Source organism: Lissotriton vulgaris, chromosome 7, assembly GCF_964263255.1.
Source record: "Lissotriton vulgaris chromosome 7, aLisVul1.2, whole genome shotgun sequence".
Lineage (NCBI taxonomy): Eukaryota > Metazoa > Chordata > Amphibia > Caudata > Salamandridae > Lissotriton > Lissotriton vulgaris.
The window spans coordinates 1,096,410,824-1,096,427,295 of record NC_141695.1 but is presented as its reverse complement, the minus strand read 5'-3'; the positions used below and the strand labels follow the sequence as shown (position 1 = coordinate 1,096,427,295).

The 16,472-nt window shown below is 42.5% G+C and overlaps 1 protein-coding gene across 5 annotated transcripts in view; it reads left to right on the top strand.

Annotated features, from left to right (window-relative positions):
* RAPGEF6 (Rap guanine nucleotide exchange factor 6) overlaps window positions 1–16,472 on the top strand; it is a 985,108-nt gene that overhangs the window by 468,059 nt on the left and 500,577 nt on the right. For all 5 annotated transcript variants that reach the window (XM_086931538.1, XM_086931540.1, XM_086931537.1 and 2 more), the window contains exon 6: window positions 2,370–2,513. In XM_086931538.1, coding sequence (XP_086787664.1) covers window positions 2,370–2,513 — 144 coding nt within the window. The remainder of the gene's footprint in view (window positions 1–2,369; window positions 2,514–16,472) is intronic.

The window sequence follows — 16,472 nt, the reverse complement described above, 5'->3', positions numbered from 1 at the left end:
TGTTGGTTTCTCAGTAACATTTCTAAGACTCTAAGGTTTCCTTACCTTGCACCTATTGTGGCTCTAAGTCTTAGCGTTCTTGAGTACCCTTGGACTCTTTATCAGACCCCCAGGTTTATTGTGTTTTTCGGTTTGGTCATTAGGGGATGATAAACTGGGCCTGGTCTTTAAACTTCCCTTAGACCGTTTACTCCTCGGTTTGTTGTTAATCACTTTAATAAACATTGCAATTAGAATTATTGGTCATTTTTTGACAACAGGTCTGTTTTTTTGTTGATATGCCGACACCTTGACAAAGCCAATAGGCCAACTTTTAAGTCGAAGCCTACCAGACAGCTCAGCTATCTGATGTGCTTAAGACTTCTTGGGGACATTCTGAAAGCTGCATTCTTATGTTTTATATTCGTGAGCAGTTTTCAAGGTCTTCTGTCTGAGCCTAGAAGTCTAGATGTTGCTCTTTCAAGGCTTTATACCTCTTGTTGCAGCATTGCCACTTCTTCGTTTCGTGAAATGTTGCCATCTTCTATAATTGAAACTCTTGTGCTAATGTTGTTTAGGTCTTGGTAAACTTCTTAAAGTTATTAACCCAGATCATCTTTTAGCATCTGGAGGTCGGATCTCAGGCTTTAAAATAATGTCTCCATAGTCTCGATAAAGGAACAGGTCAATTGTCTGTCTTCCTGGCTTAAAATCCATTCTCCTCTGGGGTCTGGTCTGTATGATTGCTGGCTGGGGACTAGCCATCTGGGCCTTCCCCCTTGTTCTAGTTTAGGATTAGCAGAGCGAGTAAGCATTTCTTAGATGGTTGCCTTAGTATTTGTCAAGTTACTTTGATGCCCTGAGATTTATATATTGGCCCACCTCTGTCACCCTGTACAACCGGCCACAGGATTTCAGCAACCATCTGTTCGGCCGTGTAAGGAAATGTCCATATTCCTGTAGTTGGGCCTGGACCGCCTGTGGCAAATGTTTAAGATCTTCCTGGCCAATTTATATTCCTACTCAGGGTATCAGCTGGTGTCCCCTCGCACCGGGCCACTCCTCTGTAGTGGGGAGCTCAGGCAGGTGTGTCAAAGGCCAGTCATCAATGTAAAGAGTGCCATATGAAGGTGGTGCCCTCTATTTTTCTTCTTAATATGGCCCTTTATTGTGCTGTCCTTTCTGGGGACGGGCCTCTCATTTGGAGCCAAATTGTCAGCGGGGTTAGGCTCGAAGTTGTTCCTGATTACTCTCAAGTGTTCCCCTCTTCTATTAATCAGTGGGGGCGCCACTGCTATAACCTGTCCCCAAGTCCTTACTATGTCATAAGGCCCAAGTGGGGGCTAGTCATTTGTCCAGGATTTATGCTCTTCCAATCACCCCAAATCTGTTCCACCTCCAACGTTCAGCCCAACTTCGGATGTCTCCTCCCCTGCTCACCCTTTGTCATAGGGCCCGCCTGGAGCACCCACCAGGTGCAGTCCAGGGTGCCTCTAAACCCTCTGTCTTCTGGCATTAAGTCTAGCCCCACTTCCTCCCAGGCAGCTTCTGCCAAGCATTCAGGGCCTAGGCTAATGTTTTCAAGAGCTGGTGCCCCTTTTATTTTAGGCCCAGGCCCATTAACTTTTGGTCATCATTTTTAGCACTGCTCACTGGACGTTGGGTCCCTACAGTCACTCTCTCGTGAAGTATCGATTTAGGGCATATTAGACACCTACATATACCTATAGGCATATGCTTCTAATGAATAATAGGAACATTTATCATATTTACTGGATAGTATAATTACATCTATTTATGAATATAGAGAAAATTCCCAGATAAGATCAGTTTTGCACGTGAACTACTACTTTTATACTCTTATTAAAATGCTACTTTTGTATTGCGTGTGAGTAACTTTTGTGCCTGGTCTTTAGACATTGAACCGATGGAAGTGAATCCTTTATTCACTTTTATTATTAAAGTGAATATAAAACTTTTTTAATGGAATTGTTTGTTAAAAGATGATTTTACTCTGAGAAACAGCACTGTAGATTTCATCAGTCTGCAAAACAATACTGACTGGTGAAATTTCAATGTAAACATTTGTGTTTGTGCCTGACCGGTAGGAAGCAGATTTTAGTGTTTAAAATGACTTTGCTTAGAGGATGCATTTAAGTTTTTTGAGTTTCCTGGAAGGAAGCTGTGGCTTTTAGCTCATTGTAATTACGTCAGCGTAGGGCTGGCAGCCTCGACGAGCTTCAGAAACTCACTGTGGGGACTCTTTGAGAAGATAGACGTGCTTGGAACTCGAGTCCCATGCTTTCCACATGAACCTTTTAAGATTTCACAGGATATCTTTGATATGGAAGAACTGGATGTTTAACCAGGAGCCTGAACATGTTTTTCAGGTGGAAAACACCAAAGACGGGGAAGAGAACGCCCTGAACAGAGAGACTACTCTGCGATTGTCGCGCCGACGCTTCAGGAGAATCAACCAGAAGGGAGAGCGGCAGACGATCACAGATGATGTGGATACCAACAGTTACATTTCGGTAAGCTCGTCCCCCTGCAGGGAGGATGGTCCCTCTAACTGGGTGTCTTCTTTTCCAACTCAAGGATTACTATTTAAGCTTGTGTGTCTTTTTAACTGGAATATACTCTGTAATTTGTGTTACATATTCTGATGTAAATCATTGATTTTATCTGTGTTGTATCCTGTTGACCATCAGTAAGTATCTCGCTGGGTTGGTTTCCTGCTCTGCCGTTGGGAAGAGATTAAAAATGAAACACCAAGGAGACCTGAACAATTTAGTATTTGAACTTCACTTGTTGGCTGATTCCGGGCTCCCTCTCATCTTCATTTGATTTCTCTAGTCCGTTTCAGGTGCGTGATTTTATTACTTGCGTTTTGGAAAGTCTGGGGTTCCACTTTTTTTCTTCACATCCGCCTGGAACAGGAATGCTGTTCGGATCTTCCATCAGCAGTGCCTGGGAGCTTTGTGGTGGATGCTACAGAAAGCCAGAGTGTGGGAGGAAGGCTTGAGAGTAGGATGCTACTAGATGATTTCACCGCTTACATCCGATCTTAGATGTCCGTATCCAGGGACCGTTCATTGTCTTTTCCAGGCACAATAATTCATCCCTGGGCTGAAATAAGGAGATAGACGCTTCCTTCAAGGAGGGCATGCTTGAAAGCTCAGTTTGGTTCCAGCTTAAGCACAACGTGTGGGTGAATTAGATACTACGAGGGGAAATTGTCTTAATATTGATGGGGGTCCTGAGAGCTTTGAACATTGCAGATGGTGGTGGTTTTCTTATGTACGGAGAAGGCTATGGGAGTGGCATTAAATGGGCTTCACCAGTTGAGTGGAGAATGACTCGGTGAGTGGATTTGAATGCTAGACCGAGGACCTTCTTGAGGGAGATGTGAAGCGCACTCAACCGGCATTCTGGTAGGTTTCTCTAGTGTGAACAGAGGCGTTTAAGGCTGTTTCTAGGCATCACAGGCAGTATTCTGGAGAGCCAGGACAGATTAGTGAAATCAATTTGGTGTATTGCGGTGCGTGTCGCAGTTGAATCACCCTGGTTCTTACCCCTTTTTTTCCCCTCACTTGGTTGTTGCATTGGGTCCCATGTAGTTACGATCGGCAGTCCTAGTAATGCAATTGCATGCACATGGACAGTAGCGCTTTGTCAACCCTGGATTGTATTGGGTATAGTTTTATTTAATTATCATTGTGGGACAGCCTGTTGAACAACAACAAATATTGACAAAATATCAGTGGAGCAGCACCGGCCATATGCTTTTCAGAAGTATAAGGATGGTGGTGTTTTTTGGTACATTTATTTTCTTTTAGAGTGTAAAAGTGGGAATTAATATTAATACACAAACAATTGAAGGCTGAGAGACTACTACACAGGGTTATCTGTGGTGGGCAAAGATTATTTAAACATTTTTATATCTGTGTGCTTTTTTGAAAAAACAAGCTTCAGTTGACCCAGTTGACAACCTTGCAAGTTATATTCTGCTGTGAAATCTGCCTGCTGTTACCTGAAGTCAATATCGTTTTCTTCTTACTCGGCTCTTAAATATGCATAGTCATTGGAAGTCATTTTATTTGTGTTCCTCGGTCAAGCTGGACATGTTGTGTGGCGTTAGTGTGGATTGTGTTATTATCACTGTTTTTGAAAAGTGCTTGAATTTGTATTGGGATTGTCTTGCGCCGTGATCTATTTTACTCATCTCCTCGCATGTGCAGAATGAGACACAGTCCCACATCCTGCGAGGATTAGTCCGCACCTTAGTTGAATTTAAGCAGCCTACTTCTCGATTGTGTGTAAACGCCATGATGGTTATTTGGACAATATGGTGGAGCTGGTGGCTGTAAATACGGATCATATCCAGCTGTTTGTTGCTTCAATTTTGTTTTCCCCTCAAGAGAGAAGATATGCGTTCAACAGACAGCAGGACGAGTTGGTTACCTGCTTTGTAACAGTGGCAAACTTTTAGCCAGACAGAGACATGACTGTGTTTTAAGGCATATTGCTATACACGCTGAAACCTTTTGAAACGCGACACCTACATGTTACTTGCTTTCTAGCTTTATATGGGGATATTTAATGTTAAGTGTTCATTTTCAAATAGAATTTCTGCGTTTAGTTGATGTTGTCATTTAGTAGAAAACGCCCATCTACAGACTGTTGCATTGTGCTTTGACTTTAAAAGGAAACCCTCTTTGAATGTGTTTCTTTGCATCAAAATTGCAAGTCGCTGAACTGCATGACCGTGATGTGAGTCACCAGTTGTGGTGGAATAAGGGAAATCCTGTACTTTAATATTCTTTTACTGATGCCACAGTTTATTACCCAAAGACACTTTGGTAATGTGTCTCTGTTCTCATTATTTCAGCTTGATCCCCTTCTTCTTAGTAATAACTGAGAGTGAGTCAGCATTCTGGAGTTGGGTTGACCCCTTAGCTGTATAAAAAACAGGAATAAGCATTACAAAACAAACAGGTCTGGGTGTAGTGTGCCTGAATCCAGCCTTAGCACATTTGAGAGAGAGGTAGAGACACGAGAGGAAGCCAGCAGAAGAGGACAGAATAACCTATAGTTGTAAAATACTTCCTCATGCAGTTCAATGGAAGAATCTGAGTGGAGGCAAAGGATACACACGGACAGCCACTAGCATTAGGTGAGAGATAAATGCTATACTTGGCTGAACCAAGGCTTGTATTTCCAATTAAGTATGTTCGAGTGTCTTATTTTGGTTTAAAAGGAGGACATATTGAGCATTCAAACTTTTTTTTCCTGGCAGAGTAGGCAGTTGTGAAGGCTTAAAGTGAAGCTTTAAACTCATACCAATTTGTTTGCAACTTAAGTAACTTCAGATTTATTGAGTTGGAAGAATTCTTGTGTGAAGTTGGTAACTTCAGTAATAAAACGTTTGTCAGATAACATCTAATTATTGAACCTCCAAGCACCCATTTTAGAAGCAATATTGGACATATCTAGTGAAGCCGAAATCGTGGCATGATCAGATATAAAAATAGAGCCACTTTCAGAAGAGTGGGAGTAATGATTTAGCAACTAAAATAGTCCATTCTGGACCCTGTATTATGAACACTAGAAAAAAAGAATATACCAACCGATTGGGTTTACATGTCTTCCAAACATGAAAGCACGGTCTAGAGGAAATTGCTGATTGGAATGCTTTGTGCAATTTATCAGATTTGAACTTATATTGAGATGTATCCATAAAAAGGGATCTATCAACTGGTTGAATTCACCTGCCAAGATAATATTACAATTAGAAAGATTGGCAAGTTTGACCTTTATTGAACGCCAGAAGTAAAGGGTTGATTTGACAGGATCATAATTATTAAATACGGTAAGGTGTGTATTATCAATGACTTCATTAACCAACACCGATCTACTGTCAGTTTAACATTCAGGGGAGACAACTTGCAATTTCAAAGTTTTATGACAAAGGATGGGAACACCACCTTTATAGTCGGCTGCTGGAGAAAAAGAAAATCTAGTCAACCCATTGTTTCTTTAACTTGGCAGAATCAGCGGTATTACAATGTTTTTCTTGTATAAAAGCAATTGTTGAATTCAATTTGGATGAGCGAGAAAGTACATTTTGCCAGATGTCCAAGGCCACAAACATTCCACAAGGCAATGTTAAACATTATGGGGACATCAATTAATCAATCAGGGGTTTGTAAAGTGCAGCTACTCACCGCGAGGGTTTCAAAGCGCTAGGATGGGGAGGAGGTGGCTCAGTTGAGTGCTGCAGTCATCCGAAGAGCCAGGACTTGAGGTCCTATCTGAACTGGAGCAGTGTAGGGCTTTGCCGGAGCTGGAGTTCCTTCCAGGTCTTGACTGTTTTGGTGTTGTCAATGAGTGGGATGGTGGCTAGAGAGTGGTCGGCTGATCAGAGGTTTATCTTGGGTGCGTGGAACTTGAGTGTGTGGAAAGATATAGGAAGAGACGTACAGGAATAGGGATGATAAGCTGCAAAAAAAGGAGGATGAGGCAAAATAACATTAGGAAGCTACACAGGATAAAGACAAAGAATAGAAAGGAGGTAAAGCTCTATACGATCACTCACCAAGAACAGAACGGAAAAGGGAAGAAGGAAAAATAAGGGAATACATAAGGAGACAGAGGAGAAAGTAGATCAAGGAAATATGTGCAGTAAGGAGATATGAATATGAGATGTGTCAACGTTCTAACAAGATCGACAGCGGAGCAAAAAGAAATAGACTTGAGAAAAAGAGAAAACCCATCATAGGTAAACACATAACAACATAATATATTTAACCTTTCCGAACAGCAGTGTCCATTGCCTGAGGAGAAATCTTCTTGGTGAACAGTTTGTTTATCAGGGTTATCAAAACATTTGGTAGTGCCTTTGTAGGTGATCTTGCAATTAGCAGGGACGTAGTAAATCATAACTGATATTGAGTTCTCTCATTGGGGACACGGGCGAGAAAAGCGTTATGTCCGGCAGTGGAAAGGCCCTGGGATATGAAAATATGACCATATGAACCGTCGCTTGGCTTTACCTGGCTTCTAGACACTGTGGAGGGGGGGTGCTGGAGGGGGGGGAGGAGGTAATCCGGACACGCTAAAAAAGCATTGTTTCCGCAAGATTTGGATGAGAGAGGATTAAGTCAACCAAGACGGTGAGTTTGTTGCAAATTAAGAGGAGGAGCAGTTGGGATACCCTGCAGGTCTGGAAGAAACTTCTTCAGAAAATCAATAAGATTAGGACCTTCAGGAGCCTCCGGTAACCCATATAACAGAAGATTATTACAACGATTCCTGTCATGTCATGTGTGTCAAGCTTCAATTTGAATAGTTCTTCAAGCAGGGGAATCTTCACAGCCACAGCTTTTAGAGATCTGATATGTTGCTGCATAGTTCTCCAAGCAGGGGAATCTTCACAACCCTATCTTGAAGATATCTGATATGGTGCTGCATTTCGACCACCCTACCATCCATAGTAATCCATCTGTCTTCAGTCTGAAGTAATCTATCATTAGTGCCACTCATAAAAAGTTGCAAGCCCCTCAGTTGATCAAGAATAGTATCCAAAATGCCGTGAGGGAGGGTCATTCTTGGAACCCTTTTAGATTTTGTACCAGTTGAAATTGATTTAGCAGTGACATCCAGGTAGTCATTTTCATGTAGTAATTTGTGAGACCTCTGCCAAGAATTAGTTATGCCCATAAACAATCAAAAGGACACACCATAGAAGTGTTCCCAAAGTAAGCACAACAATACGCAACAAATGAATAGATCGCAGAGCATTGACCGATAATTTGTGTGATTCACTATCCAATCAGAGACCACATATGTTTTGGCATTGAAACCCCGGCACCACATCTAAATATACTGTGTCAGAAGTAGGCACGACAACTTGGATGTTTGAACAGAGCTTAAAAACTAGCAAATACCCCTCCTGTTAAATGTAGCACAGTTGCTTGTAATTTAGAATGTTTGATAGGCAGCAAATATAAACCCCATTTAGAAACCTCCAACGTGTAATTTGTAGCTCCACCACATACTATAAAAGATGTGTACATCTACAATGGTGGCTCAATGGGTGAAAATAGGTTCCAGATATGAAATGAGGGGATAGTATGAGTCCAACCAAATGTGAGAGGCACTAAGCTGTGGCAAGATAGTGAGGGCACCAGAAATGCAAAAATAAAATTGTGCAAGGTGCAAGACATGTTCCTAAGAAGATTTGAATCTCAGCAGGTCCAGAAAATGTAGCGTCCGATGGCTGGTAGGTGTGAAGACGTTCCATGGTAAAGCAGACCTCACAGGATTGCCGCCATCTCAGTGGCGGCTTCTCTGCTAAGGCAGAGGAACATCACCCACTGACTTCAATAGGAAAAATAAAATGAGAATAACGTATTGTTATTATCATTGTATTTTTCCTATTGAAGTGAGTGGTTCTCTGGGTTGGGGCAGGGCTGGCCAGAGCAGGGAGAGGAGTGGTTTGCAGGACAGCTTGGCCCGCCAAACTGTCCTGCACACTTTGCATCTTCCTCGCCAGGCTTGCTTTATCCCGCCTGGTGAGGAACATTCCATGTCTCAGCGCCGTGGTAAAGACTGGGTAGAAACTGTTTAAGTTTATCTTTCACAAAATAGACTACTCGACAGGTGGTAGCTAGCAAGTCATTTATCTCCTTACTGGATCCTTACAATGACAAGGAGTGCTTCAGTGCTACTATGGGTAAACTATTACATTACCATTTCTAAAGTGGGGCCTCGGGCAGGCAGGTGCGAGAATCTTCACTTTCAATGTCTACTGTGAGTGCTTTCTTTGCTGTACATCGTTCTTACTTGCTGTAAGCATGGTGTAATGATCCTTTTTTATCTAAATTAATATTTAAGAAGAAACTAAGTGTTGCACTGGCTTTGTTGTACCATGGAATGTTTTTCACGGTGCAATGCATTCATATGCCCATCATTCTCCCTAAACACACTATCGTAAACAACAAGCATTTACAATGCAACAATCTCGCCTTTGCAAAAGTTAGAGCTATTGGCATTGTTAATGACAACCTTTTTATTTATGTGTTGATTTTGAAAACAGATAAATAAATGGCATTGTCATTTAGAATGCCAATAGCTTAATCTCTTGCAAATGCAAGACCTATTGCATTTGCACACACAGCCACACACACACACGGAGCCCCCCCATACACACACACACACACACACACAGCCGCACACACACACACACACAGCCGCGCACACGGGCCACACATACACACAGAGCCACATATACACTAGTTAAATTATTTCAACATTCAAAGTATATAACGGTTTCTTTTATCGTTAAAATGAAATATAATTATAAAATAAGCATTATCATTTAAAAAGTGAATAAACACTGAATTATTAATACATGTTAATAATTAGGAACAAGTAATTACATGATTACTATTACTGTATTATACCTTAAGGTTGTACCAATAGTATTGTATCTAGAAAGTACAGCCCAAAAAAGCACATGAACAGGAAGGCTGTTTTTACCACACAAGCTTCCATTCCTGCTTGCTTTCTTTACAACCTAGTGCAACTGGGCCTTTTAGTGTGATTGTCTAAACTGACACGACCAAAGACTACAACTCCCTGAATACAGCAAAATGTAAAAACAGGTGTGCATATGTTGGCACGTGAACACTCTGCTGTTTGGGCTGCCCTTAATATGCCCACACACCGGTGAGGAGCCAGGTGAGGTCAGGCAGATCCATCGCGCGGGAGAGGGGACAGGCAAAGGTTGGGGGAAGTAGGTCAGTGGGGCATGTGGTGCTGAGGTACAGGCAGAGCTGGGGGTCATGAATTCAGGCAAGGCCTAGGTGGGCAGGTGGGCAGGCGATGGAGAGGGACAGGCTGTATAACGGAAATAGGCAGAGCGCGGGAAACCACAGACCTGGGGCATGAAGGGCTGTACTGATGTGTAATCAGAACTAGAGAACCAGCGGGGGCGCTAAACAGCCAAGACTGAGAACAGGTGGTCTTGGTGGACAGGCAGGAATGGTGGAAAGACATAGCAGAAGACATGCAGCTCTGGGTGGACAGCAGTTATGAAAACACAGGCGGAGAAAGCAGTACTCGAGCCAGGCGGGCAGTGGGAGCGAGGAGGGCGGGGGAGTATGAGAGACAGACATGGGAGGGCGGGTTTCGGTGGATTTCGACGTGGAGACAGCATTCACGGATTTCGTCATCGTCTGTCGTCGACGGACGCGTCGACGAGCCCGTCGACGAGCCAATGCCCAGTTTAGAGGATGAAGGCATGGCTTTGGACAATGACGCCAGAGAACCAGGTCTCGTAGGCGCATGTGGAGGTAAATCCTGCGGGGAGACCACCTTAGAAACATCAACAAGTCTCTTTTTCTTCAGAAAAGGAGAAGGTAATTCAGTCTCCGACCCACGTTTCTGAGAGGTCTTAGATTGAAAAGAAGAGACACTCTCATCCTCTGAGACCACAGCGTCCGTTATCTTCAACTTCTGAAGCCACAGAAGGAGACGGGCCTCTCTGTCCCTTAAAGTTTTAGGTGGAAAAGTACGACAGTACTTACAGGTCTTCACTTCATGGTCAGGGTATAGACAGTAAATACATTTACTGTGTGGATCTTAATGAAAGAGACGCAGTTTTCTACAGGATGGACAAGATCTGAACAAAGATTTCCTTGAAGAAGACAGAGTTGAAAAAAACAGCTAAATAAGTTGAAAAACTGAGCTGAGCTCGTAGAGACTCCCTTCACACGACGAGCAGTAGAAAATCTGAGGTCTTGGGCTTCTGAGGAAAAGGTTCTAGAGGGAGCTACAGCCTGATTGGCTGGAATTTGGACCAAAATATAATGATAATGACACTGATATGTTACCAAGTTGAGTTTCTCCCTTAGGCTTTCTATGGGCCTATTCTGTTCTATGGTACTTTTGAGTTTTCTGGATATTTTACTGTATTTTATATATGTATATGTATTTATATAATTATAATACTTTTACTTATATATGCATATATTACTGCTATTTTATGTACCGTGGGACTCCCACTTCGACGACGGGGAATATTCAAGCATGTGAATCTATGAAAGACACCAATACTGGAGAACCACAGTTTACAGGTAAGTAACTTATGTTCTTATAAAAAAAAAAGGACTGCCCCTGACTCTCACCCCTGCACCTGCCCTCTCACGGGAGAGAGGAGAGCAAAGAGCAAGGCAAGAAAGAGAGAGCGAGTTAAGAGGGTTGAGAGGGAGAGGGCGAGGGAAGAATGAAAGGGAGAGACATGACTGGGAAGAAGCTTTTTGCTGGAGGAAAGGGAGAGAAAGGTTCGTCAGGTAGAGAGTGAAGCGGCAACGGAAGAAGAGTGCAGGAGGGCAAAGCGTCGAGGAGCGGGCGGGGAAGGAAATAAAACGACAAAACAGATGAGAAACAGAGCTAGGGAGGAGGGGAGACACCGGTGTGGCAGTGACCACAACGGAGAGAAAGATCGAGACCGGTAGCGTAAGACGCAGAAGGTATACAGACAGGAACAATAAAGAGACTGGATGACAGAGAGAAGGGGGAAGAAAGAGGGGGCGAGAGGCTGTTAGAGGGAGGGATGCATAAGGACGTTGTGAGGGGCGCATTCCGGTGTCTGCCGCACACTCACCCTGCCTCCAGGACTCTTCGATACCTGTTGTGTGTTGGAGGTCCTGTCACTGTGCTCCTGTTTACCTCCCGAGATTGGTATCCGCCGCCCAAATGGCCGTGCGGGACCGACTCGCTGCGGTGTGTGCACCAGCCACCGGTCACGACTAGGGCCTCTCCCCGCGTTCTGGGGGTAGCTGAGATTAATTACAGGCCTCACTCTTGGGTTTTTACCTTGTATTCGTGACCTCCCGTTCTTCTTCCCTCGTCAAGGTGGTGCACACAGTGTTGTTCCACCGCAACCTTCCAGATAGTTCCATGCAGTTCCACGCGGCACCCGCGCTTTACTTAATAACACTTTAAAAGTAATGCGTGGGTGCCACGATTATACCAAAATGAAAGAAATAAATGTTTTGTCTATTTCTTTAATTTTGGTATAATTGCGGCACCCGCGCTTTACTTTTATAATGTTACAAGTAAAGCGCGGGTGCCGCGATTATACCAAAATGAAAGAAATAGACAAAATATTTATTTCTTTCATTTTAGTATAATTGCGGCACCCGCGCTTTACTTAATAACATTTTAAAAGTGATGCGCGGGTGCCGAGTGTCAAGTGCCTAAAGGTGGCCTCCTCTCCGCACTAGTCATTACATCTTTGTTTAGGTGCGTGGCGGGTCCTACTACGCACGGTCCGGTCCTACAGCTCATGGTCCTAAACGGTTCCAAAACACTTGCCAACATTCCGCTCCTCTCCCATAATCAACAGACAAGTAAATTAGATCTTGGCAGACAAGTTAATCTTACAGCACCGGCGTTCCCTAAAAATCACAATAAATTTTTAAATATGCGATCCCGGTAGCACTTCCAAAGGTTCCTTGACTCGTCACTTTTGGCTGCAGTTCCTATAACCCTCATTTTTCACCAACAAGAGAACAACGTATTTCTTAAAATACATTGCGAATCGTGCATTGCTTTCAGACTACGTTGCGAATCATGCATTGCTATCAGACTACATGTTGCACGCTTTATTTCGGAAAACATAATTTCCATTGCTTTGCCGTCACATGTGATCGATTAATCGTAAAGAGACAGGAAGAGAAAGCTGAGCACGCTGGGAGCGGGATGACGACTTCAAAATATCGTGAGATCTCGATCGGCTGCAAACAAAAACTCACTACTGACACTGAGCCGAGGAGTGCTATTTAGAGAGCTGCCTCCTGAATACAAGTATCGTAAGTGGAACACTTGACTAATCATTAAAAACAAGAGTCGCCAATACCTGTTCCACGATATTTACATGACTGCTTATCAAGAGGAAGGGCTAGTGAAAAGGGGAAAAAAAGAAAAGTAACCAGGCAAATCAAACCTAAAATGCTGGGTAGGAATAGGTAGATTGACTCGAACGGTTTCTTAGCCAAACAGAAAACAAGCCCTCACCCAAAGGAAGAAAAAAAAGGGCGTAAAAGCTTTCTTATCTTCTTTATGGGGCCATCTGTTGGACCCATAAAGAAGATAAGAAAGCTTTTACGCCAGCAGGAAGTCAAGTAAGCCAGTCCGAAAAGGATGGGGCTTACAGAGAAAGAAGAATGTCACTAGGACCTCTTCTCCAATGGCTGGCCACCGTTTAGCATGAACGGCGACGCCAACCAATGGAAAAGAGGGGGGGGGGCTTAACCGCCCTAGTGAAAAATACCCTACATCATTAAATCTCGCCAGCTCGACTGCGCATGTGAGCAGTCTTTTGCAGGCCAAGACCTAAAAATGGCGTTTGTTATTAAACATGCCCTCAAAAGCAAAAGGATTGCCTATGCTTTATTGGTTAAAAAACATTGAAGAAAATTGACTGACAGCTGGAGGGAGAAGGAACTGAAGTTGTTACTTTATCTATGACTAATATTAGTGAACAATCTTGAGCCACAACTGGTAGCAAAATAAAAACCACTCAGGATGCTTCTGTATTCCTCATGTCCTCTACCGTTCACAGCAGCTTCGGAAGACCGTCATGATCAGGCTGGGCATCGTGCATTGGGTACCCTGCTGGCTCAGCATTCTTGCCAATGGTGCCTAGGTGCACTTTAGTCTCTTCTGCCCTGTTGGCCCATCAGAGCTTGCTGCAGCAGGAAGCACATTCAGGCCTCCAGCAGCACGCTACCTTTGGGATCCAGGGACTTTAGCCATGGAACAGGCAAGTGAAAGGTTGACAATGTATTACGTAAGTAGAGATGCAAAATCTTTTCTTGCCCATGTGTTGTTCTTGATGCAAGATTGTACTGCAGCTGATTGACTGGGGAAGAATGTCGCTTACAGTGCTGCAGTGTGTATGAAGCTGTTGGTTGGAGTTGTGTGTGTCTGTTCTGAACGTATGTAGTAGGGGGGTGATCCAGATGATTTCTTCTTGTTGCTGTTCGTAATATACTGATTGTGTGTGTGAGGGACATTTGGATGGGTGCATAAGTCTGCTTGTCTCTGCATAAGAAAGCTTACACTGCTGCTACCTGAGATAGTTTTCTTTTGTGAGCATGCAAGCTTTTATTGTTGGTGCTCATAACTGTGCCAACTGTATGAGTGCAAGAAGGTGCCCATGACCCATACAGTACCTGGTTAGTGGGTAAAGAAGTGTGCACTGCTGTTTGCCAGCTCCTACTTTTTCAGCTGCTACCGTTTGTGATACACTTTAGTATGTGCAACACAGAGCCCCTTCTCATAATCCCCTCATCGGTTGGCTTTGCCGATGATGATCTTAGTTGTAACAAGGCTGTGCCTGTGTTTTGTGCGCTAGAGCCACTGCTCTGTGCAGCAGAGGTGACCCATCCGGCCTCCATGAGCTTCGATAACTTCATTCAAACCGGAACTAATCCTTCATCGCTATGAAAGCCTTTCCTGCCGACCATCGCAAATTCCTGCAATTTGTTTGAGGAACTTAAAGTGGCATAATGTGCATGTGCCCCTGTGGTATCACTTGTGATCAAGCGGAAGCAATGTAAAACTAGTTTCATATACTCACATCCTTTCATACATTTTCTGTCTGTTTCCTCTCTTACACTTAGCAGCCATAGTTCCTCCAATGAATCTTTTATGTGAGCTAACAGGGACTTGGATATAAAGAGAACATGCAGCAAATCCTTATGAGGACCTGGAATAAGAAGATGCCAAATTTGTGCTAGCAATAAACAACGTTTCAATAGGCGTTAATTGATAAAACTTACGACTAGAAGTTTCCACACCAAGAATGACAAAAATACGAAAAACTACTTATGTAATAGTTTATCTAATTCTCAATTTGAATGGTCAAGAAACACATATCACATTTAAGCTTTATTTTTAGAAAATCATTTAGAACAATTAGTCACACAATGCCATACAGATTCAGGAATTAGACCTATTCTAATCACCTAGAAGATAAGAAAGAGAGAGGGACATATGGATAAGTCAAGTTCGGAATTTAGGTTATACAAACCAAATATGCAGAGTTGAAGTGTAATGAATCACAGGAATGAGTCCATAAACTCTCCAGCCGAAGAGTCATACCTGCACACTTTACCAGCTGGCAAAGTACAGGTTGAGTTAGTTCAGAAAGTTCAATTCAAATGGGTTTGGCATAGGAACCAGAATCAGAGTTAAGTCCGACAACATGCCAGGCGAGGAAATTGAAAATGATAACCACCACCAACTCCTCCTCCAAGGGAGCAATTATACTTCCAAAAGTTCTCAGTTTACCCCCACAAAGTATCAGTTCCATCGTACGTTACAATTTCCATTGGTTGTCCACAGTGGGCTGCGCATGGTGTGATCAATACCTCACTAAGAAATCCAGAAGAATTAAGTAATCCTTTTGCCAAATCCTCAGAAGTAAGAAAATCCATTTGTTCACTGTCTGTCCGTTCCCAGATACTCTCTCTGGGTTTGCAATTGTATTTACACATTTCTGTCTAAAGTATTACTGAATCGGAAAAGGGCCTATTGTTCATAAACATTAAAAAAAACACACAAAAAAGTACTCATAGCTGTGAAATGACTACTTCAGCTACATTCTACTTTCGAAAGGAGGAAAAGGAGGCATTTGAGGCCTACATGAAAATTGTTAAATCATTATCACGTTATGATTAATACAAAACACACATTACTATGAATAATTCAGTTTTCTTAGTAAATTCACTCGTTATTCTTTTCTCCATAAGTTACATGTCCATATTAGATACTACTAAAAAGAACATGTCATACATTTTTATTTTTCATACAGATTACTGTGCCTTACTTTTGTTTTCACTTATATTTTCACGTAATACTAGAATAAAACAGCTAATCTTGTACTGTCGAGCATCCATAAACTAAACATTTACATAGTTTTCAAGTGTTTCATTATGTAAGCATTTCTTTTCATTTTTCACGTTAGGTTGTCGGTAGCACATTTTCTGAGTTTAGCATTTTTTATTTCTTAAACACGTGTTTACATTGCAAAAGCAAATAACTGTTTTTCTCTCTTTATTTACGTCTCTCGCATTTTCAGATTTTCAGAACACTTTTGCATGCTTTTACGATGCAGTACAATACCTCATGTTTTTTTCCATCTATTTTGCACATTTTATAAAAATTTCTATTGTAAATCTCATTTAATAGTGAGAATTGATAGAGGCAATCGTCATTAAACTTTTATGCTTCATCGCGTGTTCTTTCCAGAGGGAGGTACATATTAGTTGTGCATTGTTTTAAAGAAAGAAGCATATTATTTTAGGTATACTGTACCAAATGTGTGTAGCACCTTCACGAGGGATATCATTTTCCTGTTGGCATACTCCATCCCTTCTGCGACACTGACATCACATTTGATCATTTGTATCTAATTG